We start from the raw sequence: 25,399 nt of genomic DNA, 5'->3' as shown, positions 1-25,399 counted from the left end.
AGAGTTACACCGGGCTCACACGGCGTGTAGTCGAGCTGCAGTGACCGCAGTCTTTCCGTAGCATTAAAAGTGCGAGAGGCGCTCAGACTGCACACCGTCCTTTCTGTTGGACCGAACATTCACCAGACTGAAGCCCACCACGGGCCTTTTCAGTCAAGTGTCAAAAGGAGGCGAGACAAACAGGAAATCAAACAAGCGTGGGTTAAAGCATCTGATGTTTTTTTTCAAAATCAAGCCCATATATTCACTTTATTACCTTAACTACCGGCGCCGCACATGTACATGATGTCATAACCGGAGATACGGGGTCACAAAAGCTTTGCACTGCGTCAACTCTGTTATTCCAGACCATGGTCGACGAGAGATGAAGCTAAAATAATATGTCTGTGCTTACCTCTTGTTTGAAGACACATCAAGTAGAAACAGCACTGAAGTTAACAAATCCCAAACCGTGAGTAAATAGTGCTTTGTTTGCCAGAACTTGCAGTGCTCCACTCCTCGTTGGCTCACAGCAACCAGATCACTCCAGCATAGCAACGGTAGCTGGACCGTATGATGTCTGAGCCCGGCGTTATGCTAGTTATGCAAAGGAAAAATAAATATGTCCTGCTTTATTTCCATTGTCCAATAGTTCAAGGCTTGTCCACTGAGAATGATTGGATGTCACATTTATACTAAATTATGTATTCTCCAACACAGATTAAAGGTCCCATAACATGCAAAATTGACTTTTCAGAGCTTTTAACCTTCTTACATTGCTATTTGTGCTTCATATATGTACCCAGAGTGTTTTTTTGATTGATTCCCGCAGTTTTTAGCTATATTACAGACTATCTCCTTTCCTCGAATCTCCAAACTGACGGGCGGTGGGGCAAGACCGCGTCATAACCACAGGCACGCATCATCATCCCCCCTCACCCTCCCCCCTCTCGCTTCCCTCCTCCCGCCTCCTTCCCCCCGGCTCCGCGCTGCTGCAGGCTCGTCTCCCAATACAAGCACCGGAGTTTTTCTGCTTCGATTTACGAGGAAACACGGCTCGAAGAGGCCCAAAACTTCATTAATGATATCGCACTCATTACTATTATCACAATGGTGAAGGTTTATGTGGCAGTTGATGCAGCAACCGGGAAAATAAACGGAGAGAAGTTCTATCCGATACCGAAAAATCAGGAAATAAGAGCGCGATGGACATAAGACTTATATATATACATAAGTCTTATATATATATATATATATATATATATATATATAGAGAGAGAGAGAGAGAGAGAGAGAGAGAGAGAGAGATAGAGATATATAGATCTATAGATATATCTGTTCTGCGCACGCTGTAGAATTAACACCAGATTTATTTAGTCTCAAAGTAGACTCTTTCTCACTCAGTCGCGCGGAGCGGCGCACCGCGGAGCTTACAGCAGACAGCTGTGGGGCACACACTACGTCACGGATGGGCGGGGCACACACGCGCTCTGAGACTACGTCACGGGTTGGGCGGGGGAGCCAGATCGCTCTTCGCAAGGGTGGGGGCGAATATCAAACCAAGCCGTTTGCATTTCCGGGTTGGTGAGTGGGTCCAAGGTCTGGGTGATATTTCTTAACTATTATGTTAAGGGTGTTGCACAACCCTTATTATTATCAATTCTACACTTAGGATAGACTACGAAACGTGAAAAAAGCATGTTATGGCACCTTTAAAAAAGCCCAGTCATGCACACAAAATGAAGTGTCTGTTGTCTCCATGTTTGTCGAGAAGCACATATTGAAAACATCAAACTAATTATTTTGAGTCTTAAAATATTCACTACATCACATTGTAAATTGTTTAAAAAATAAACACTTTTTTGCTACTCAAGAGCGCCTTTGAAATCCAGTACCTCCAAAAGTGCCAGTCTAGCTCCTTTGAAAACTTCACCAGTTCCTCCTCTGCAGCCATCTGCTGCGACATTTAAAAAGCACACGGCAGAGACTTTGCTAAGAGCTGTTGTTTGAAGACCAAATGTTAGTTCTGATGAATATTGCTGTTCCTCTTCACCGTGGCTTGTTTGCTCGTGGTTCTGTACCTGATGACTTTTAAGTGTTGTTTTTCTTTCACAAACACTGTAGTAGAACAAAGATGATTTCATGTTGTATCCACAGAGCATTGGGAGGTAATTCATTGTGAAATGGGCTCTTTGGTGGTATTTCTAATGTACAGTTAACAGTAGGCCTATGTGGACACCTATAGAAAATATCTTGATAAACCTAAACTGTTTACTTTTAATAATAGAATTTGGTCTTACAATAAATGACATTGCACAACAAAGTTCCTGTTTTTTTAATGCTACGTTCAGACTGTGGTGTCAAAATTGCACTGAACGCCTCTAGTTCTAAGAGTTTGCTTTTGAGGGCAGTCAAAAGAGGACGTGCGTTTGAACTAATCGCTAATCCGTGTCTTGCTGCCTGTACAATTACTCCTATTCAGAGGAATGCAATGCAAATTGTCCCAACGGTTCAGCTTTTCGAACTCTGGTGTCTGACGCCTGGGAAGTGTGAACGCTTTAATGCTGAACGACCTACCGCGCGTCCCACCTAGACTTTACATGTAAACGCAATGGAACAAAAGACGGACAATGAGCGCCCTTTTCCTAATTTTATAATAAAAAATATCTCAGTATGAACTCTAAGACAGTGGTCCCAAACCAGAAGGCGGTTTATTGCCATTGTCAGTGAAAAAAGTCCACAAACCATGAACTTGCTTCTGCATTACCTTTAGGGGATCTAACTTTAGATTTATATTATCGTTTTTTTTTTCTTACTGGAATTGTAGGCAATAGAAACACAGTATAGGCCTACTTTAATAGCCTAATACTAATATTGTATTAACATGTATAAACTTGCAATATAAAACTGAGATAGGAAAAGGAGAGGGGCTTGAGACTTGCTCTCGACAACAAAACCGTGCAGGTAATCAGCTGCCCTACAATGGCACTGCTATTGAAGTGATCTATTCTGTGGCGCAGCGCAGCGGAGCAGCATGATGTGGAATCAGCCCGAGGCTACGCTTTGGCACTACCTGTCCTCCTCTCTCCTCTCCTCCTCCCTCTCTTCCCCCCCTCCTTTAAGCGATTGAGTTCCGAGGCTCACGTTGAGCGACAGCTGCACTCGACGCTGACAGTCGAGCGGGTCACACCTAAACTCACGAGGAAGCCATCAAAAATGTGTACTCACGCTGATTGTTGCTCACGGATCACTTGGGCTAGAGTCGACCTCCGTGTGGTCATTCAGTACATTCATCTACACTCACTTGTAAACAAGACGTTAAACTTCATACAGTACAAACTAATGGCCTTTGCGATGGCCTCTGAGATCCACTGGTAGATCGAAATCAGCAGCTTGGTGATCACTGCTCTAAGATTTTATCTTCACAACATCCTTAAAAGGATTTGACCTGATGGAGGGCCAAACATAATATAGGAACATAATAGAAGTGGCTGCATCATGAAGGACGTACGTGTAAAAGCCTGCTGTTTTGTTGAAACTACAAGTGAGAAAGATGAAATAGGTTTTATAATTTTTTTTCAATTTTGCCAGCTTTTAGACATTTTCTCCCCATTCCTTCTTTTTCCACAGTAAATATTGATCTGGGACCTTGCGTCGCCTCACTGTTGACCATATTTACCCGCTTCATCAGACCAATTAGCATCGGGGTGATAAGCGGCTGCTACCATGGTCCCTTAGCGCCCTCTGATGAGCGCTAGGCTAATTGGGGTCAAGGTTGGGGTTTCAAGCTAAAGCTAAAGCCAGAGCAGAAAGCACAAGCCGAGGCTAATCTAATCAGGTGCACCATCAGAGCACGGTCTAATTGTGTCATTTAGCAAGCAGTTAGATGTATATTGGGTGCTATTAGCACATAGTGACACACTAGCCTGTTTTATGTGCGCGAGTGCTGGAGTTAAGTGCAATCATTATCCTGTGCCTGTCACCATCAGAGCTATCAAAGGCCCATCTGGGACGGGGGCTCAGTGTGAGGGGAGAAGGTTGGTGAGGAGCCCAGGTGTTCCTCTTTAAGTGTTAATTAGATTAGAACGGATCAAACGGGCCGAGGTTCGCTGGGGAGTGAAGGTGGCAGAGCTGTCCCACCGGAGCCGCCACTTTAGACACTTCGTCATCTCCAAATTAAGAGGAATTAGTTTTGGTATTACGTATTGTGTCATTGGTTGATTTCAAATCATTTGCAGTCACTAGCAAAGTTCCTCTGAGACATTCTACTATTACTGTGGCACACTTGGCCGCACTAGCTTTTTTTTTTTGAGATTAGTATATTTACTTCCTGACAATATCCTTAATCAGAGCTAAGATACTTGTGACCCTTTTGGTCCAGACAATGTTGTCCAACCAAGATGTTCAGAGACAGAAAGCACTGTTTGGTGGATAAATATTGCAGATATGACCTCCACAAAACGGTTACAGTTTCAATAAATTTTACACACAGGCGATTATTTATTGTTGAGCTTTTACTATATTATGAAACAATATGACCTTGTGAAGGGCGGACAAATTTGGAGGTGATTTGGACATTTATGAAACCAATAAAGACTACAATAACATATGGGGCCTGTTTTTGTTATGCAAGATGTTTTTAATGGTACTTTATACTAAAATGTTACTGATTTAAATCCAGTTTATTCCTTAGGCCTATATACAGTCTTGCTGTAAGTCTTCAAATTACTTTTACATGTAAGTAGGGTTGTCAAAAGTATTGAAAATCAGATACTAATCGATACAAAAACTATCAAAACAAAATATGTCCTTTCCAGAACTGCTTTAGAATGATATTGAGCTTTAGCAGAGCTGAAAACGTAAACTTATGGTTTTATTACCTCAATAAGAACATTTTTAAATGATCATTGTGGTAATTAAATTGGTATTGAGAAGAAAGTATTTTTTTTAAATGTTAGTATTGTGACACTACATGCAAGTTGACATTAGTTAGTCTGAAGTGTGATTCCATAAGACATTAAGCATCTCCAAAGTACTGTATATACTCTACAAATTTGAGTCCCCTGCACAATTGCTATTGTCTGTTTCCTTAAGTATAATTGTGTGGTTTTAGACAAATCATAGAGGAACATGAAGACATAGTGTGTCTTTAAGCCGGCCTAATGGCGGTGTCTCTACCCCAGACCAGTCGCAGAGAAACAAACTCACACTGCTCTTCTCAGCTGGTCGCCCTGTGCTTTATCTGGGTCCAGAATGCTGCACAAACAAAGCCAGCTAAGTGTGTCTGCTTCCTACAGCGCCGTAAGAACCCAGTACCAGGAGCAGGACAGGGCCCCACATCAAACTCAAGTGTGTACATGGCAACGGGGGACAACAGCAGATGTTTGCTGAAATTATCAAAGAGCTTGTGCTTATCTCTTCAATATCACAGAGATACTATGGAATAACAGTAAGTTTATCTGTGAATACATACACCAACATCGACACATTTTCCCAAACCTTTTTCAGTGACGCTGGTTTAGTTCAAACCTGTTTTTAGATCCAAACCTGAATTAAGTAGTTTACAAGCTGGATGCATTTTGCTAGCCAAAGGGGATACAATTTTGCTTCTGTGTACATTAGCAACAGTGCTAATGTACACAGCATAACGGCACAGTATTATTAGCATAACAGCACATAAGAACACGTTCATAATTGTAGAAGCTCAAAGGCTGTGCAGGAGCAGGTTCACACACAGTGAGTGGACAGTGGAGAGAAAGTACTATCATTCATAAATCTGTCGGGTGTTTAGCTTTCATTAAGCGCAGGGCGGAGCTATGTTGGATTTTCAAACTCGGGCTCAGAATAATTTTTTAAATTTTCATTTTTAAGAACAGAAAACAACAAAACTAAATCGGGCAGGACCAGAGATATATTTTTAAATGAGATTTTAGCTAGTAATTATGAGAAAATTATCTCGGTATTATGAGATTTAAAAAAAAAATCTATATATTGTGTTCATCATTGACTTACTACTACAAGATTTTATCTTGTAATAATTAATCGTAATTTTTCAGGTTATAGTATGACTTGAGCTAAAATATTGTTATTTTTCATCCACCCTTTTTCTTTTAGTAGATATAGAGTTTTGAATCGGATACAAGGCCTTTTACCATGCCATATAAATCTGTTTTATTCCACTCATCAAGTAGCCGAAATAGGCAGAGACTGGAATAAATATACAAGTTAATCCGGTGGAAATGTACAAGTCAGAACTCGGAAAATATGAGCTCTGAGGACGACTGGAGCACAACATAAGTTTGTTTATATTTCAATCAAATGTATTTTTGTAAAGCCCGGGAACAGATTAAACAATGTTCAAATTATAAAGCGCACATACAACTTTAAAAGTCCAATGTGCTGTACAGAAAAGTGCAATAATACATAAGTGACACACAAGATACAATCAATTAAAGACATTGATTAGAGTTGATAACTTGGCTCAATTAATACAAATACAATTCCCAGCCATAGAAGTATCCTGTTCAACAACAAAAATGATCATGTCAAAATGAAGATGGTTTTAGAAGGATACTTTCAATTCTAGACTACTTCATGAACATGAATGTGATTTGTCATTTGTTCAATTTCAACACCAGTCTCGCTCTCTCTCTCTTTGTTCCTTGACAACAGAAAGCCATTATCAGTCGTCACAGTAGTTCATTTGGAGTCTGAAACTTGGCTGTGATTACGACTCATTGCCACATTTGTCACTGTGCAAAGTCTAAAGCTCCAACTCTGAATAGAAAGTGGCCCCCAACTGCTGCACAAATGGCAAACTCTAAATACTTTCCATTCTTCAAGTCAAGTAAAAACATGATATACCTGACATGACACTTCATTTCAAGTCACAACATCTTCTGGAACCGTCATGAACACATTGAGACCAGCATTTACAAGAACACAAAAGAAAAAAAAAAGATACAATCTGAACACAGGAGCACAATGACCACTCATCATCACATTATACTCCTTTGAGTACATGTTTATGTTTTTGAATGGCCCTGCTCAATATTGGTAATATTAATGTTATTATGTGTTGAAAAGTACATTATATTGTGTAAAAATGTAGTTTTTGTTATACATTTGGGTGAAAGTTTAGTATTGTACTGAGCACATGATGTTTTCTTTGGATTAGATTTAAGTATTCTAGATTTAAGTATTCTAGGTTTAAATCTGGAGCTCCGTGCACAGTGAGTCAGAGTCTGCAGGTGGGTTTTGACACTTAGCTGCTGGTTTTATATTTATCAGCCTGGACCAAAATCAAAACAATTACATTGTTGATGAATAATAAATTCGTCTGCTATGGGGCAGAGAAATAATTCATGTTATGACCATGAAAATTATGACATATAATATATATCATACAACATATACGTATAAAATATTTACAGGTGGTGGTAAAGCAATACAGAGATGATTAAATGTCATGCAAATGGACATGGATCTGGAACTGGAAATCATAACCAAACTACTACTTTGTCCCATTTGTGCTGGTGCCAAGTCCAGTAAAAGTGGTTGGGTTGCATGATGAATGGGTATTTATAGACTTTTATAGACACAAACGAACCATATGTTTCTCTTATTATTTTGTCCGCATGAAATCAGAAATCAGGGAAATAAGTTGTGGTTCCAGACCCAAATGTCTTTGTGAAGAATTGTCAACGTTTAAGGTCTTGGCTGGGCAGGCAACTACAAACCCAACAGAACTTGATTAAACTACTTGATGGAATGAGAATGAACATTACAGCCTTTAAGAGAGCCTATAAAAGGAAGAAACCCAATAGTGTCTTGCTTTGTAAATATGCAAATGTGACTCTTTAACCTGTGGGACTGCTATCTCGGTGCAGTGTTATTTGGCACATATTGTACTCGTGCAAAAGGCTTCTCCAGCATCACATTAATGCACGCAGCAGAGGACCCAATTATACTGTGGCTGCATCACAAAGAAGCGTGTCTTTAATGTGTTGCCGCTGCGTCGGGAGGTCAGTTTGTGTTGTGCTCATCTCTAAAACCCTCTTTCATCAGGGAGAAGAGCGCACACCGCGAGCTAAAAGAGCAGAGGCCTGTCGCTCAACTCATGTTATTTGCTCAGTTCATATTTTCAAGTGAGGAAATGAATAGCTGGATTTGGAACGGACTTGCCCATCAAAAGAATAGCCGATGTACATGTTATGAAATTTAACTGAATACTTAAACAAACTGGCTTTAGCCATTGTATCTGGCAACCCAACATGCAGAATAATTAACTGTGTGTAAATAAATAAAAGTTTAAAAAAAAATGTTTATTATTGAAAAAAATATTGAATAACTCCTCATTCCATTCATGATGGTAAAATCAATATTTGATTTGGGCATATTTACTTAATTTCTTCATAAATGTCACAGATTTGTCTTTTTTCTTGTTGTAATATGTATTTGTTTACATTTCTACATATTAGTCTGACCCTTTCTGGTTAAGGTAATACAATCTGAATTGTTCTGATGATGCTTATTCTGTTCTACCCAATTATTATTTAATTTAGGCTGGTAAACACTTATTATCAGAAGATAATCAATAATCTGCAAATCAAATCAAGAATAATAATAGCTGTGGTTCAAACTGGGCACTTAATCTGAAGTAAACATTCAGTGATGCCATTTTAATCAAAGTCACCTCTTGAACTTTTACCAACAATTAGCTGCTGAGTTGCTTATTTGGAGGACATTATGCTTGGCAACACTATAATTAATTCCAAATGTGATTCTTGGCTCAATGTGCTGAACCAGTGTGTTTGCTCAGTCTTTCTTGTGTACAAAATGTCTCCATCTCTCTCGGGAGAGATATGTTGTCAATGGGGGCACGCTCGGCCAAATCTAGTGATCCATGGTAGGCTATAAAAATCAGGACGGGCTGCTTATAATTGCTGGAAAATGTCAGCCCAGTTGATTACCAGTGATTTGTACTAGTGCAAGGGAGTGTGCATAAAAAGTGCAGTTGATGAGCATCTTTAATGACGCTCATGCATACTAATGGGAGAGGCTCATTCCGCTCCACTTCTTCCCGTAAACACATGCAAATTTATGGTGCGTGTTGTCAGACTCGGCAGACAGTGGTCCTAATGACTGAAATACACAGATATGAGCTGCCAATATGCGCAGCTAAGTGGTCAATGTGAGGGAATCTTCCAACCGCCTGTAAGAATCCTCCCCATGTTCAGCTTTAACACACGCAGGCGGCTTTGAGGCCATTAATACATGGTTTTGACATTGATGTGTACATTGAGACCATTAAAAATGCAAGCTCTATTTTGCAGGTGTCAACATGAAGAATATAATAGATAATTGTGAAGATAGAACAAACCAAATTGAAGCAGGGGATACCTGTTCAAATATGGAAACCACCTTTTTACAATATTTGTAAGAAGCAGCAATCCATTATGAGGCCATTTTAATTTTCAGGCCACTAGTCTACCCTCTCGCTGAGTAGCCATCAAGCGTGCTCGCAATAAAAAACAGTTTGTAGATTAGTAGTGCCAAGTCTGTGAAAAGGGAAGAAAATTTGAGTATGACACTATTAGGAAGGTCCAGCTGTAGCTGCAGAGCCCCCATTGAGAGTGTAATTAAAACTGCCTTTCAGACTGTGGCACGTTAAGACTTGGGAAGGGCATAAACGTGATCATTTTAGCTATTTTTTTTGTCATTTTTGCTAATGACCTTGCGAATGCAGAGCTAAACCACGGACACATTCTATAGCGTTAGTTGAGATCCCCGTGGTTAGGTCCACGCTTTTCTCTGATCTGACCATGAGCAATGCTGTTACTTTTTGCTACTTTATTGTTTTCTTCTTTTCACATGTTTATTGAGTGTCTGCGTGATGTCACGCAGGCACTATATGTTCTTGTATTTCACGTATTTTTTATTTATTATATTTTCCATGATTTTCCATTTAGCCAGTTTCAACTCCTTAACGCTTCAACCGATTTCAACATGTTATACCTCATTATGATCGCTTTCACAGTAGTATGAGTGCTATTACTTTTGACATTTGAACAACTTGTACTTTTTGCAGAATTGTCGAATTTTCAAAAGTATTATTTTTCCCCATTTAAATGAATTTGGGCATTGAGTGTCTGCGGAATTCTTTAGACTTTATTCTTTAGAATTTTGTGACGGAGCCAGTCAAGCGAGCGAGAGAGAGAGAGAGAGAGAGAGAGAGAGAGAGAGAGAGATAAGATAAGATAAGATATTCCTTTATTGTCCCACATGGGGAAATTTCATTGGTGCAACGCAGGTAGATACAGAGGTAGATACAGAAGAACAGATCACTTATAGGAAGTCTGAAAAACACTTTCAGTAGAAGATCTCCTATAAATAAACAAAAACTCCCATAGACAAATAAATACATAAATACCATGTCATGTGATCCCGACAGTAATTGCACATGAATATGTGTCACGACAGCACATAGATTGCACATGAATTTCACAGTAATTGCACATACGACAGAATTGCACATCAGTATTAGGTTAGGTCAGTATTGCGACGGGATAAAGTGACGATCTCCGGGTAAGACGACTGTTCTCCGCAGTTTCATGAGTTCCTCCTTTGTGGAAACGCGGTACGGCGCCGGCCGGGGGGCGGGGCCGGAGCCGGGGGGCGGAGCCAAAACACATCGCCACGACACGACGAAAACACTCAATCCAGCCGAATAAAGTCAAAACAAGTTAATTTAAAGCGATTCCAGTGCGTGTCCCGATCGTTCGTGAAGTTCCTCTTTCATATAAACGTGTATATAAACGTGTACCGACGTCACGCCGTACTTTAGCGCGGCCGGAGGGCGCGGGGGGGGGGGGCTGGTGGGCTCGCTCGGAGCTAGCTCACGTCACAACAACACAACGAACGCAACGAAAAACGCTCAAATCCAGCCGAAAAAAGTCAAAAACAGTTGAATTAAAAAACTATTCCAGCGCGTGTCCCTATCGTACAGTAAAATAGAAAAAATATACTAACTATATTTACAAAATATAGGAGATAAAGCACAATAAGTGTGAGAAAGAAGAGAGAGCGTTTACACCGGGCTGCCAGCTGTACCAGCGCCTTATGAGAGAGAGAGGGAGAGGGAGAGGGAGAGAGGTAGACTTTATTCTTTAGGCTTTATTCTTTAGTAGTTTGGGATCTCTGTCAACAACAGGTAAGATTATCTTGTGTTTTATATACATCGATGCAATATATATACTCTAATTATATAATTGTATACTGAACGTGATTATGTAAAATAATCACGTTTATTCATGATTATAATTAAAGAGACTTTATTCTTCGCCTGTCCAGAGGCAGGAAAATAAAGAGGAGGAACAGAGAGAGGGAGGGAGAGAGGGAGAGAGGTAGACTTTACTCTTTAGGCTTTATTCTTTCAGCCATTGCAGATTTTCTAGTTACTTCTGTCATGGTGTTATTTTCCCAAGCATAACCTCCTCTTGGGCTTTGTCAAAGCACTGGAGGTCAAAGCACTGGAAGAACAACTTTTAGGACTACGACAAAGTCTGGGGAATAAAGTCTGGCGGTAATGCGACACTCGGCTGTTGACTGCCATAAAACAATAACAACAGCAACAACAGTCTAAGGAATAAAGTCTGGCGGTAATGCAACACTCGGTTGCCAACCGCCATAAAACAACAACAACAACAACAACAACCTCATAGAGTAATTTGAGGCTAACGTTTGACACGCACGTATTGTATGGAAAGTATGTGCATTCTCAATCTTACCTTCCCGTATCGCACCATTCACTCACCACAAGCTGTTGACCTGCCTTACCTTATTCCACGGACAGCTGCTTCTATTGAACAATATGCAATTATGCTATTCATGGTCCGAGCATCTGCCTGCTACACACAGAATTCTGATTGAAGGACTCCAAGGTTTAGCCAGGCCACTCACGTCTGCCTTTGGGGCGAATGGAACAACAGCCTGGCGCCCCGGCCTAAGCCTCCGCCGTGTGACACTCCCATTCTTCAACTGGATTGATTCTCACCAACCACTGGCAATCTGACTCATCAATATTCACCAACGCTCAGCCCTAAAATAGCTTCAGCTTCAAGAATGTTAACTCTTCGTAGAACAGCATACTGTGGAAGGAGTGACGGAAGAAAGAGCACTCTACAGGGTTCAATCCAAATTATGTTCAGGAAGAAATTAAGCTAACAATGGCATCAGTTTGTAATCAGTTTGCGCCAACACATTTGAAATTCCAACGATAAGACATCAAATCAACATAAGTGACATCAAACCGGGATGCAGGGGCCTTCATACTCTCTCACACCTGGTCTAGTGTCCTAAAGAATCATCTTGCCTTCACCATAACCTGTGTAAATCAGCTGACAAGACACGTCACAGCTTCATCACGTGAAACTCTGAAGAAGATTGAGAGCGAGCAGATGAAACGCTCTGGTAAACAAACAAAAAAGAACCTTTCAAATAAATGATCTGAAAACCATTTGAACCTCATTGAACTGTAAGCAACATCTATTGGTTCTTATTAACATCGATTGGTTCTCATTTGCAAAAAACAACAACAACATGTCACTAGGCAATGTGGTCTATTTAGCATCTGTTTGAGAAAGTAGTTTGTTGCTATTGCTTTGGGATGAGAGAGTGTCGTTTGTGCCACCAGCATCGCTTTGGTGTCTGAATAAGCTGTACGTTTGCATTTGAAATAAGAAGAATGTGCCCGCAAAATGTTAGGAACCGCGGGTAACAGTTTAAATATCCACTTTTGGTGTTTCAAAATGCACCGGTGTACCCGATATTTAAGAAAAACAATATTAAAATGGCTAAATAAATGGACGCCTGAGCTCTTGAAAATTTAAATCTAGCCAGTCCCCGAAAACCACAATTCTAACTCCAATCTCCTGCGTGCCTCGTCCTTGACCTGAAGTGTGGCTCATTTCATTTTCTCCCTGGGACTGCGGCAGGCTTCACATTTTCCTCTGTGAATGACGGATGAGGCGGGCACACGGCTCTGTGCGCTGCCACTGTCCACTGTATTCTCACACTTTTATCAACTCTGGGGTCACATCCAAACAGCGGCTATGTTATGGTTAAGTAGAATCACTAGGTAAACCTCATTAACTTCCAATTAAAATGACACTACCGCGGCAGATAAAGCAGGGAATTGGCACAAGAAATAATTACACGTACATTTGGTACTGATTGTGTGTCGCGCGTCCGTTCCAGAAGCATATAGGAGCTGACGACAGAACAATAATGAGTACTGGTTAATTAGCACATTTGTGAATTTGCATCCTCTTATGATACTTTGACTACACTGTTTTTTGCTATTTTCAAAGCATATCTTAGTTTATTAATTCAATATACAATCTTTGTTATCACCATTTCAGTTTCCTGTGCGTTCTAGACTTTTATACCTTTTCTGACAGCTCTGTTAATAATAACCATGAACAAAACTACAAAGTAATAGAAGTACTATCATGTCCAGCCAATTGGAATTAGATACTAGAATGTGAAAGAGTAGTAGGCAAATGTAAGGATTAGAGTTAGTTTGACAGGGGGAATGGCCTAATTGTAGTTCCTGTAGGGTGTTTCCCTTGGGCCTTGTTTTAAATAGTGTGTAGTTTGATTCTGCATACTATCCCCTTCCTCATTTACTGTAATTATGCCTCTATATGAAGCGTGTTGAAGTAGTGTGATACATCGAACACACTGCACTGACAGCTCAATACAAGATGACAAGCACTCAAACGGCTTCTACACCCACAACTGACATCAAATGTGGCAGTGTTACAAGTTTTCTGTTTCGTGTTCGGGGGATTTATATCAAAGTCAAATTGCTCCACACATCATCCACAAAGAGTATGTAAGCTTTTCAATGGGATCTGCTCAAATCGCTATAATCCTTGACACCAGAATTAAAGCGAAGCGTTTGATTCTGAGACGCGTTCCCCCCTTAGCTCCTCCTGCTTCAGACAGACAGAACATGGCACTGGTATTGTCAGAGTGGCACTTTCTTCAGTCACTTCAGCTGTGACGAATCTGAACCCCCCTTATAGTTGTCAATGTCCTCACATTTGTAGCACCAGCTCTACAACTAGAAGATATTATTGAAAGTATAAGCATTGTCAATTCAAATGCCTCTGTTAGCATAAAAGATGGCTATAAGGCTGAGCAAAATAATATGTCTGTTTGCCGTAACTATGAAACTAGCCGACTGAAAAAAAAATATCAGCATTTTGTTGAAAAAAACGTCCAAATCTGTTATTTTTTAATTATTTTGCCGACTCACCGACCGGTCTTTCCTAAATCGCCGTGTCCAATAGTTTTATTACGCTGGTAAACCTATCTTTCATCCCAAAGGACTGATAACGCACCGCGCAACACATGTGCATTTCTATATTTGGAACCTCGATATGCTTCTGTAACAAAACAGAACACACAAGACAGAAGTTATATCTTCTTTTCTAAATAGGTTTGTCTCTGTCGGCGCCACTGGAGTGTCCATAGTACATGTCACGCTCTATCACGGTGTTACTTGATTTTTCAAATTTGACTTACGCAATGCATTCTGGGATTGAAACACGCCCAGCAGCGTCATCACAACAAACATGGCGGCGCCCGTGTCCCCCGCATGTTCCCCAGCTCGCCTTCGCTACCAAAATAAAGGATAACGGCGGACAAAAGGTCGAGATTTAGTCTCCCGATCGGGTTGATAGAGACGTTCTCCGTCATTGACTGTTGGAGCCTGACCCCTGGACTGTTGAAGCCTGACCCCTGGACTGTTGAAGCCTGACCCCTGGACTGTTGGAGCCTGACCCCTGGACTGTTGAAGCCTGACCCCTGGAATGTTGAAGCCTGACCCCTGGACTGTTGAAGCCTGACCCCTGGACTTTTGAAGCCTGACCCCTGGACTGTTGAAGCCTGACCCCTGGACTGTTGGAGCCTGACCCCTGGACTGTTGAAGCCTGACCCCTGGAATGTTGAAGCCTGACCCCTGGACTGTTGAAGCCTGACCCCTGGACTTTTGAAGCCTGACCCCTGGACTGTTGAAGCCTGACCCCTGGCGGTCACTCCGAGTCAAAAAATGGCAAAATTTGAATCTTTTTTTTTGCCTTCAAAGTAAAAAAAATAAGAATTTGCCAACCGACCGACTCACCTGAAAAATGTTGGGTCGGGTTACAGCAAACAGACAATTTATTTGGGGCAGCCTGACCTATGGCCCCACCGTCGATGTCACACGACAACACGTTCATGAAAAGGCAAGGGGTGTGGAGCTCGCACGAAAGGCAAAGAAGAGTGAATGGTGAGTGACTTAGGTCCACTGTCCAGGTGCACGTCTTATCTTTGAGGCCGCAGAATATATCAGCCACACTCACTGAAGCAGGACTCCTGTGCCGCACTGTGACAGCTGGGACCCGGCTTCCATATCAACTCCAAAGTCAAGCTTCTTCCACTTTCTGAAGTTGTCAAAATGTAAAAAAAAATGTGATTAAAAATAAATTAATTGCACTTTAGCTTTACTGTAGTTATCGTCTCAGTGCAGCTCCTCAGATAAGCGTGTTTATCTCTGTTTGGTTAGTAGTTGAATCCAAAGTGCATTTTGTGAAATACAGCATTACATTTGAATACATTTGAAGACTTTTGGCACAATCTTACTACTAAAATGAAAAGAATGAAAGGAACGCGGCAGGTTTAAACACTCCCTGACGATTACAATGATGAAAAATGCTACGATGTTTCTCTGATTGCTTCATGACACTTTCACCACACCTTCTTCTTCTTCTTCTTCTTCTTCTTCTTCTTCTTCTTCTTCTTCTTCTTCTTCTTCTTCTTCTTCTTCTTCTTCTTCTTCTTCTTCTTCTTCTTCTTCTTCTTCTTCTTCTTCTTCTTCTTCCCTCCAGCCCGAGCCCCAGTTTGGCCTTAATTATTCTGCCCTGTGCCCCCACCTGCCTTCTCTGCACTACTGCCGGTCTCCTTTATCCTTCCTCTCTCCTCTCCTTCTCTCCGTGGCTCTTTCAGTACGTCCGCGGGACAAGTCACTACTCTTTACTCCTGTAGATTGGTCGTGAATTTTAAAAAGGTCTCAGGTATTTTCTTCGTGATGCATTTGAATTTCAGATTATATTGCCACTTGGCTGATTTGAGAACATAATGTATTTTATTGTTCAGCTGCTAGTCTGAAAGTGCAGTGTACTGGTTCTATGATTTGGAGAGAGTTCTTGCCATATGTGTTTCATAAAAAGGTGTTTATTTGAGTTGGAGGAAAAGAGGCAAAAGAAGGGTACAGATGAGTATATTTTCAGAAATAAGTGTAAGTAATAATGACTTCTATGCTACACCTTCACAACGGCAGAAGTAAAACTATGTAAATATAATTTGTCCAATAAAATGCTTTAAACTATTTGCTTTTCTGGATTTAATTGGCTGAACAGCATTGCAACACGTAGGATTATATTCTTCTCGACTGTACATTGTATATTAATGTGTTTTTTGTACGTAGACCGTGCAAAAACAGCCACTGCTGGAACACATTTCTCTTGTTCAGACTCAAACGAAGCCTTGCTGAGACTCAATTAAAGCCAGGGGAAAACTAGATTAACAACACACTTTTACCCACAATCCCCTGGGAACTCAATTTATCTAGAGGAATACTCAGCCTAAAAAAAAACTGTGATTGACACCTCTAACCTTCATTGGGATGTAATCTTCATCTTTAGCACTCGGAGATCTAATTAATTAGGAGGAATCTCATTTCCTGACTAATGCAACTGGACACAGACCTGATAGAAGGAGTGAAAGGAGGAAGGGGGGGTATATGTGAGGGGAGGGGGGTACATCAGTGCCTCCGAAGTGGGTGCACTTTGTTGTTTTCAGGGAACAAATGAGCGTGATATACATGGCATTGATTAGACCTGCTGGAGTTCTGGAAACTGGCAGAGGCATGAGCAGACTCACTCCAGCGGGAATCAGAATGATGAGAATTTAGGGCAGTCGCCATAGAGATATACAGTTTAAAACTAAATATTATATATTTTGAATAGACATATATATTAATAGTCACAACGTTAAATACTAATGCTATTGATCACTGAACAACACGACTAGTTTGCAAGTTTAGGAGGACTCGGAGCAAGTCCCCTGTAATTTAACCCACATCCACTAAATAACACAGTTATGAATAAACCAACTAACCCATGGACCACATTTAGGTGAGGTAAAAGTCACTGTTGAGCGTATAACACTGTTAGGTTCCACCTAGTCAGTAATAATGCAAAACTCTTGTACAATTCACTGACAGACATTTATTCTGTCCGTACGCTGCATCATACGCAAGCAGTCATTTGGATTAGAGCCACATATTGCACGTAATAAGGCATTTTATTTAGCCTTATAATTTTGCTCTACCTGCACAGTCTGTGTGACGTAGGTATATTTTTTGTTGCATGTCTCTATTCTCTTGCTGTTCTTGAACTGTACGCAATGACATTTCTACATTGGGGGACAAATAATAGGGGTGAAGTCCTCGAAAATTCTCCTAACAGGAAGCTGTAATCCATGAATACACTGAGTACCCATAGTGTACTTGAGTGCTTTTAGTCCTCTTATGGCAGGAAACCGTCTGAAGGTGTAATGAATACTTGAGGCTATGTCTTTTAGGCTGCTACTTTCATGTGGCGTAAACACAATTTGAGTACCGGTACATTGAAAACCATGTGTCGGTTGTATATTGTACAAATGTTTAAACTGGTGCTCTTATTTGCCCCGTATGCATAAAGACCTATTGTAATAGATGGAAATATTAATACGAATATTAATTCATATAATCATTATCATTCAAATCAATTAATCTGCAACAATCTGCTGGTCACATCACCACACCTTGTACCATCTGCAGCAGGATCCAAACATTCTGATCTGGCACATCTTCCAAATAATAAAATCATATCCTTACATTACATTAAAAATAACTTTGGTCCTGGTTTAGTCCTTGTTTAAATCGGCTTTAGATCTAGTGTGGTCCTAGTTTAGACTTTAATTCTGGAACAGTCCTGGTTCAGAACTGGTTGATACTGGTCTAACAATTTTTATTTTCATCCTATGGTAGATTTACCGTAAATTATTTTCTTTAATGCATTCCCCTTTTTATTATATATATGTTGCTTTATCATTGTTCATTGTTTTATATCGCATCGAATCACCAAAGCAAGTCCCAATGTTTGTGACTTTTGTTCATTGGCAGTGGCAATAAACCTTTTCTGATTCTGATTCCTAGTTTAATTCTGGTTCAGCATTGGATTGTCAATTGAATAAATGAATATAGCAGTTGTTGTTGTTGTATTATTATTAACAGATCTAGTTTGGGGATATGTGGTGCAACCCCAAACTGTGTCGATAGAGGGGTTGTGTTGTGCACGAACAGAGGCCACGACATTCAAACGGAGTGGAACAGCCCTGATCCAGATGGGTATTTCGGAGCAAACATAGGCATAACTATATTCCATGGTAATTTGCATCCGCTGCATTTTGTTTACCCATATAATAACTCCTGCTGCTTCCCACACTACAAAAGCGCACTTCATTAACATCTACCTCTGCAACACTTCCTCTCATGTTTAGCTGGAGATGCTGCAGATTCCAATCCTAAGAGCAGAGCCAGAAATAAAACATGTGTTGTGTTGCTAAAATTGTTGCGATTCATCCGTTTTTTGTTGTTGTTGCTCCTCGGAAACCACTTCACATGACGTTGGCGCTCTCAAGACACCTGGTGGATATTTTCGACAATATCGGAATTCTCTCACGCGTATAACTAAACAGTGCATCTCCAACCCTGCCGCCACTCAGCCGCCTGCATATTATTCCATTCTCTTCATCTTAATAGGACAATGAAAGGGGAGTTTATAAAGTGAAGTGAGCATCAGATCTGCTGTAATGAAATCTTATCAGCGTGTTCTTGCCGCTGAATTATTTGCATATAAATGACATAATACAATAACTGGCTTCTACCTGGGAGGAGTAAATATTTCCCTGCCCCACTTTGTGTCTGCGTGCGGTGACACCAGGAAACGAGATGCTAATTGAAGAGAGGGGAGCGTGCTTATGTGACGACTGACATTCAATTATGTTTGCGGGATCAGATTAGGCGGCCGGACCTCAGAGAAAAGTAGTTCGCGGAGACAACATTTTGCCGTGTGATGCAAGCGGTGACTCTTGAAGGATGTAATCTGAATGGTTGTTTGAATGGCATGGCTCTGAATAGAATTGCTACTCTATGACCTGCCAGTAATTGGATGTCCACAGAGGAGAGTTGACAGAAAAGGGAGGATGCAGATGCAGAGGAGAAACAGGAGATGCGGGCAGATGGCAAGGCAAGGGAATGTAAAGAAATTAATGGACTGAGAAGCACAACTTAAACGTATGTCGGTATGTGTTCAAGATAGAGTTTGGTTTATTGTCACAAACGGAATGCAAAGGCCTTTTGGCAGGGATTGTGGAGAATGTACACTGTACAAGTGTCCAAACTTTTTTCACCAGGGGCCAAGAGGAAGCTGAGGGCCAATCGAGCTTCATACACTATTGGCATTTACAGAGAGAAAAAAATCTGATCTGGCAAAGGGACTAAACTAGGACCACAACCTGGACTAGACCAGGACTAAAGGGGTAAATTACAGCAGGATCAAAGCAAGAATACATTTAGGCTCATTCTGGGCAAAAAGGACAAAAAAAGGGCAAAAGTTAAAACACACTAAGTTTATGATGGCAGAGAATGTTCAGACTTGCAGAACATGTATTACTCATCTGAACCTATTAAACAGGAAGCCTAGTTTCAGTTGATGTTTTCACAAGATTGACCCTATATCTAATGAGAATATCAACTGCAACTATATATTCCAAAAAATGTACCCTAAATGTTATGTTTTTTTTTTTTTTTTGCTTTATCTGGCAGTGTAACATTAAATTTATAATTCCGAAAGGTCAATTTCTTAAAGCTGGTCACATACTAGAGCAATGACGGACAATATGAATGAAAGCGAAGTATTTCCCTTGTTTTCTCATGGTGTCAATAATTGTGAATATTAGTAAAATCATGATTTCTTTTCACAATCCGATACACAGAATTTAGGCATGTAATGTAAACATACGTGCGTACATACATTAGTGCACACACAGGAAAATACCACATGCAGGCAGACAAATATGTATAAGCTCAAGAGTCAACAAAGATAAGTTCTCCAGAGCACAAAGATTGCAATAGAAGATTTTTGTTTTCAATATATTTGTACTGCATCTGTCCATGTTTATTAATTGAGTTGAGATCAAATGTTTTTCAATGCTTTCATGTAAAATAACCAACCCAGAATAAATATCATAAGCTTACAAATAGGTTCCTGTCTACATCGTGGCTGAAAGAGGTATCCATTTTGCCCATGTGTACCTCACCTCAGTGGAACATGCCGTGATGGCGGAGTCCATCGATCGGCCGTCCTCTGCTCTGACAGCTTTCAGATTGGCCACAGAGCATTACCTAGTCACAAAGTCAGTGTGCCATTAGTGCCTGTCCTCTCCGCTTACACACCGTCCGCACGCTCTAAAATAGATGACACAATGACTGCTGTGCGTGTGTGGAGATAGGAAAATGAGCTTAGCTCTGCAGACTTAGCACCGATGTGTCATGCATTTTGCCGGTGTTAGCAGACTAGTGTTACAGCCACATGTGAAAGGACGGATATTTATCTACCGCTCTGTGAAGTTAATACAAAAGTACAAATACATTCTTTATGGTCTTAATTTAAGTAGTCAATCCCGGCAAGTAATTTATTCTGTTAAGAACTTTCAATAGAACACAAGCACTATTAAGTTAAAAGGGTTATGTTTTTGTGCTTACACAAGTACAAAAACATCACACATTTATGGCTTTATGATTTTGATGAATAATGTTTTCTTATAAACAAAAAAGAACAAATAGTTCAAGACCAGAGAGTGAAAAAACTAAATAAAATGTAAATAGACTAGCCAGTATTCAAGTTACATTCAAGAAAATGTTTTCATTTGGTAAATGTCCAAACTTATTTCAGTCCAATACTTGACCGCCAGCTTCTTGAGCTTTGCATCTGTGACACACTGGGCCGTGTTTCGCCCCTGATCTTAGCTTTGAGACTTGACCATGGGGAAGTTCCCGGTCGGGCTTCAGCTACCTTCAGCTACCTTCTGCGTCCTTCTGCGTCCTTCTACTACCTTCTACTACCTTTTACTACCTTCTGCTTCCTTCAGCTACCTTCTGCTTCCTTCACCTACCTTCAGCTACCTTCTACGTCCTTCAGCTACCTTCTACTACCTTCAGCTACCTTCTGCGTCCTTCAGCTACCTTCTACTATCCTCTGCGTCCTTCAGCTACTTTCAGCTACCTTCTGCTAAAAAAAAAAACTTCTGCTACCTTCTACTACCTTCAGCTACCTTCAGCTACCTTCTACTACCTTCTGCGTCCTTCAGCTACCTTCTGCTACATTCTGCTACCTTCTGCTATCTTCTGCTACCTTCAGCTACCTTCAGCTACCTTCTACTACCTTCTACGTCCTTCAGCTACCTTCTACTACCTTCAGCTACCTTCTGCGTCCTTCAGCTACCTTCTACTATCCTCTGCGTCCTTCAGCTACTTTCAGCTACCTTCTGCTAAAAAAAAAAACTTCTGCTACCTTCTACTACCTTCTGCGTCCTTCAGCTACCTTCTGCTACATTCTGCTACCTTCTGCTATCTTCTGCTACCTTCAGCTACCTTCAGCTACCTTCTACTACCTTCTGCGTCCTTCTGCTATCTTCTGCTACCTTCAGCTACCTTCTGCTATCTTCTGCTACCTTCAGCTACCTTCTGCTATCTTTTGCTACCTTCAGCTACCTTCAGCTACCTTCTACTACCTTCTGCGTCCTTCTGCTATCTTCTGCTACCTTCAGCTACCTTCTACTACCTTCTACTACCTTCTGCGTCCTTCTGCTATCTTCTGCTACCTTCAGCTACCTTCTGCTATCTTCTGCTACCTTCAGCTACCTTCTGCTATCTTTTGCTACCTTCAGCTACCTTCAGCTACCTTCTACTACCTTCTGCGTCCTTCTGCTATCTTCTGCTACCTTCAGCTACCTTCTACTACCTTCTACTACCTTCAGCTACCTTCTGCTACCTTCAGCTACCTTCTGCTATCTTCTGCTACCTTCAGCTACCTTCAGCTACCTTCTACTACCTTCTACTACCTTCAGCTACCTTCTGCTACCTTCAGCTACCTTCTGCTACCTTCAGCTACCTTCTACTACCTTCTGCGTCCTTCAGCTACCTTCTGCTACATTCTGCTATCTTCTGCTATCTTCTGCTACCTTCAGCTACCTTCAGCTACCTTCTACTACCTTCTGCGTCCTTCTGCTATCTTCTGCTACCTTCAGCTACCTTCAGCTACCTTCTGCTACCTTCAGCTACCTTCAGCTACCTTCTACTACCTCCAGCTACCTTCTGCTACCTTCAGCTACCTTCTGCTACCTTCAGCTACCTTCTGCTATCTTCTGCTACCTTCAGCTACCTTCAGCTACCTTCAGCTACCTTCTACTACCTTCAGCTACCTTCAGCTACCTTCTGCTACCTTCAGCTACCTTCTACTACCTTCTGCGTCCTTCAGCTACCTTCTGCTACATTCTGCTACCTTCTGCTATCTTCTGCTACCTTCAGCTACCTTCAGCTACCTTCTACTACATTCTGCGTCCTTCTGCTATCTTCTGCTACCTTCAGCTACCTTCTGCTATCTTCTGCCACCTTCAGCTACCTTCAGCTACCTTCTACTACCTTCTACTACCTCCAGCTACCTTCTGCTACCTTCAGCTACCTTCTGCTACCTTCAGCTACCTTCTGCTATCTTCTGCTACCTTCAGCTACCTTCAGCTACCTTCAGCTACCTTCAGCTACCTTCTACTACCTTCAGCTACCTTCAGCTACCTTCTGCTACCTTCAGCTACCTTCTGCTACTTTCTACTAACTTCTACTACCTTCAGCTACCTTCTGCTTCCTTCAGCTACCTTCTGCTACATTCTGCTACCTTCAGCTACCTTCAGCTACCTTCTGCTCCCTTCTGCTACCTTCAGCTATCTTCAGCTACCTTCTGCTACCTTCTGCTACCTTCAGCTACCTTCAGCTACCTTCAGCTACCTTCAGCTACCTTCTACTACCTTCTGGTGGTGCCAGTCCATTATGGTGATAAGGTTTGATCCAATGACTGATAACTGTGGCATTCAAAAGTACCACTGTGTGCATGATATCTGCAGTCATTCTCAGCAGAGGAGATGCTTGTTGTCATTCAACAAGTGAAACAGCGAAAAAGAACATGGATCCTTGTATGATTTGTTGATTTTCGATTTTAAAATAAATAGAAAAAAGGAAACATTTTCACTGTTGATTTTGATTCACAAAGATGAATCACAATAAAACAGTTTGATTTTCAGTATTCCAATTTATTCCCAAAATTGAAAAAAATAAAATAAAAAAATTGATATACAGCCTTCGAGTATAGTTTCTTCATTTAATTAAAAATAAAGATTGATTTGTTTTGCGCAATGCAGGGAGCAGCTCATGTTCACCCCCAGGGAATGGAGTATACGTTCATGGGCATTTTCCCAGTCTGCCCGGACTAAACCAAGACTAAACCAGGGACAAAACCTGGAGATGCTGAGCACAGAATGCATCGCAGTCCGCGCAGACATCTCGGCTTATATCGACTTGTGTTATTTATGCCTATGAATCCTGTTTTATTATTATCTCGTTCATGTGGGGATAGTAATACGACTCCAAGAAATGTATTGGGCATGTTATCCATGTTGTGTTTTCAGTGTACACGTTTATTAGCAGCGATTCTAGGGCTGATGCCAAAACGTTAATTGTGGTGCACGACAATACATTTTTGGGAGCTAATTCAGCTGTCCAGAGTTCATTCTTTTGTTGTTTCTTTATTTCCATAGTCTTGGTTTTTGGATGTACTATTATTCACGATTCTGGCCATTCCCAGGATGCACTACACCATGCCCTCAATTTGCTTCATTCCACCTCTTTTGGCATGATCACACATTCTCAGCAGTTAAGACAACGCTTGATGTCAGCAGATGAACTTGTCAATGCTCCTGTACCGTTAAGATTGGGGACAAAATGCGGGCCCTTGTTTGAAAGATTTATGCTATTTTCAGTGCATGGTTCTATATGTTCCTCAATGCAAATGAATCACATCTTGTTATAAAGGAGATTTTATTCAGAAAATATTCCTTCCCCCGTTGAGCTCCCTCAACTCATCTCTGATTCTGAAAAGAGTGCGGCGCAGTAGAGAGTATGAAAGCACAGCTGACTGTAAAACTATGGATAAAAAAGCCATCAGGAATAATTTGTTTCTTTAGCAGTTCAGATCAGCCGGATTTGATAGTTGGCGTTCCTGTGAAAATTCGACTTCCTCTGTCAGGCGAAACATCCTTTTAGAGTCTGATAGCACCATATGTTTGTCTTTCATCAGGGCCAAAAGGACGGGTACACTCACTGCAGCTTGTGACTCATTTCTCCAAGCATCAAGCACATTTCCTCTCCAGTTAAACTTCCAGGCACACAGCAAATTAGGTGTAAAAAGATGTTTTCATACATCCACATAGCTTTTTAGGTGCTGATATATGTTAGTACGGAGGGTTACTAAACTATGCATTCACAAAAATCACACAGATGATGGATAAACCATATTGGGACATGCATATTTCAATCATGTAGCTACAAATGTGTTGCTTAACCTCATTTAGAAATAATATGTTTTTTTCTCTGGTATTTTGTGTTTATTTATAACATGTGTAAATCATTATTTTACCTATTATTTACTGTACACAGAACTGTTCATCTAAAGTGTCTTGTCGAGTTAATTCATGTCCTGTTTAAAACTGCAGAATCTGATCAGATTCAAATGTTTGTGTTTCAATTGGAAAATAGCTATGTGACATGTTTGAACGCTGCATGTATGACGGGCAGTCATCAACTATTGCAGTCCTGGAATAATTGCAAGTAAGTTTAGAGATGGGAAGTGGGTGAGAATAGCAAAGGCATTGTCCAGCCTTAAATGCAGGACAATTGAGGACGACTCTAACATGAATCAATCATACACCATATCCCCCCTTTAACGTTACATAATATGTACCGTATAATGCAAGGGCAAGTTCAATGCCACAGGGAAAAGTTGCTTCACTCTGCTTACAACTTGACAGTTTAGACTCACGAGTGCAAAATGCTTCAGGAAAAATATGTAATTGTGATTTTTTTTCTGTCAAGCGTCACAATTACATTTGCAATGTATGCCCGTAGGATACAGAATAAGACTGGATATTTAGGGGAGGA

At 40.8% G+C, this 25,399-nt stretch overlaps 2 protein-coding genes across 3 annotated transcripts in view; both read right to left on the bottom strand.

The window, feature by feature from the left end:
- cdh13 (cadherin 13, H-cadherin (heart)) overlaps positions 1 to 25,399 on the bottom strand; it is a 352,261-nt gene that overhangs the window by 104,464 nt on the left and 222,398 nt on the right. The gene's annotated exons all lie outside the window — the stretch shown is intronic.
- Positions 18,765 to 25,399, bottom strand: part of ferry3 (FERRY endosomal RAB5 effector complex subunit 3) — a 452,554-nt gene continuing 445,919 nt past the window's right edge. Inside the window, exon 14 of the mRNA XM_072434744.1 lies at positions 18,765 to 18,775. Coding sequence (XP_072290845.1) covers position 18,775 — 1 coding nt within the window. The 3' untranslated portion in view covers positions 18,765 to 18,774. The remainder of the gene's footprint in view (positions 18,776 to 25,399) is intronic.

The sequence above is a fragment of the Eucyclogobius newberryi genome, unplaced genomic scaffold (assembly GCF_026437365.1).
Source record: "Eucyclogobius newberryi isolate DKJ021-1_F unplaced genomic scaffold, fEucNew1.0.hap1 SCAF_7, whole genome shotgun sequence".
Classification (NCBI taxonomy): Eukaryota; Metazoa; Chordata; class Actinopteri; order Gobiiformes; family Gobiidae; genus Eucyclogobius; species Eucyclogobius newberryi.
The sequence above is the reverse complement of the archived record's forward strand: the minus strand, read 5'-3'. Positions and strand labels throughout refer to the sequence as shown.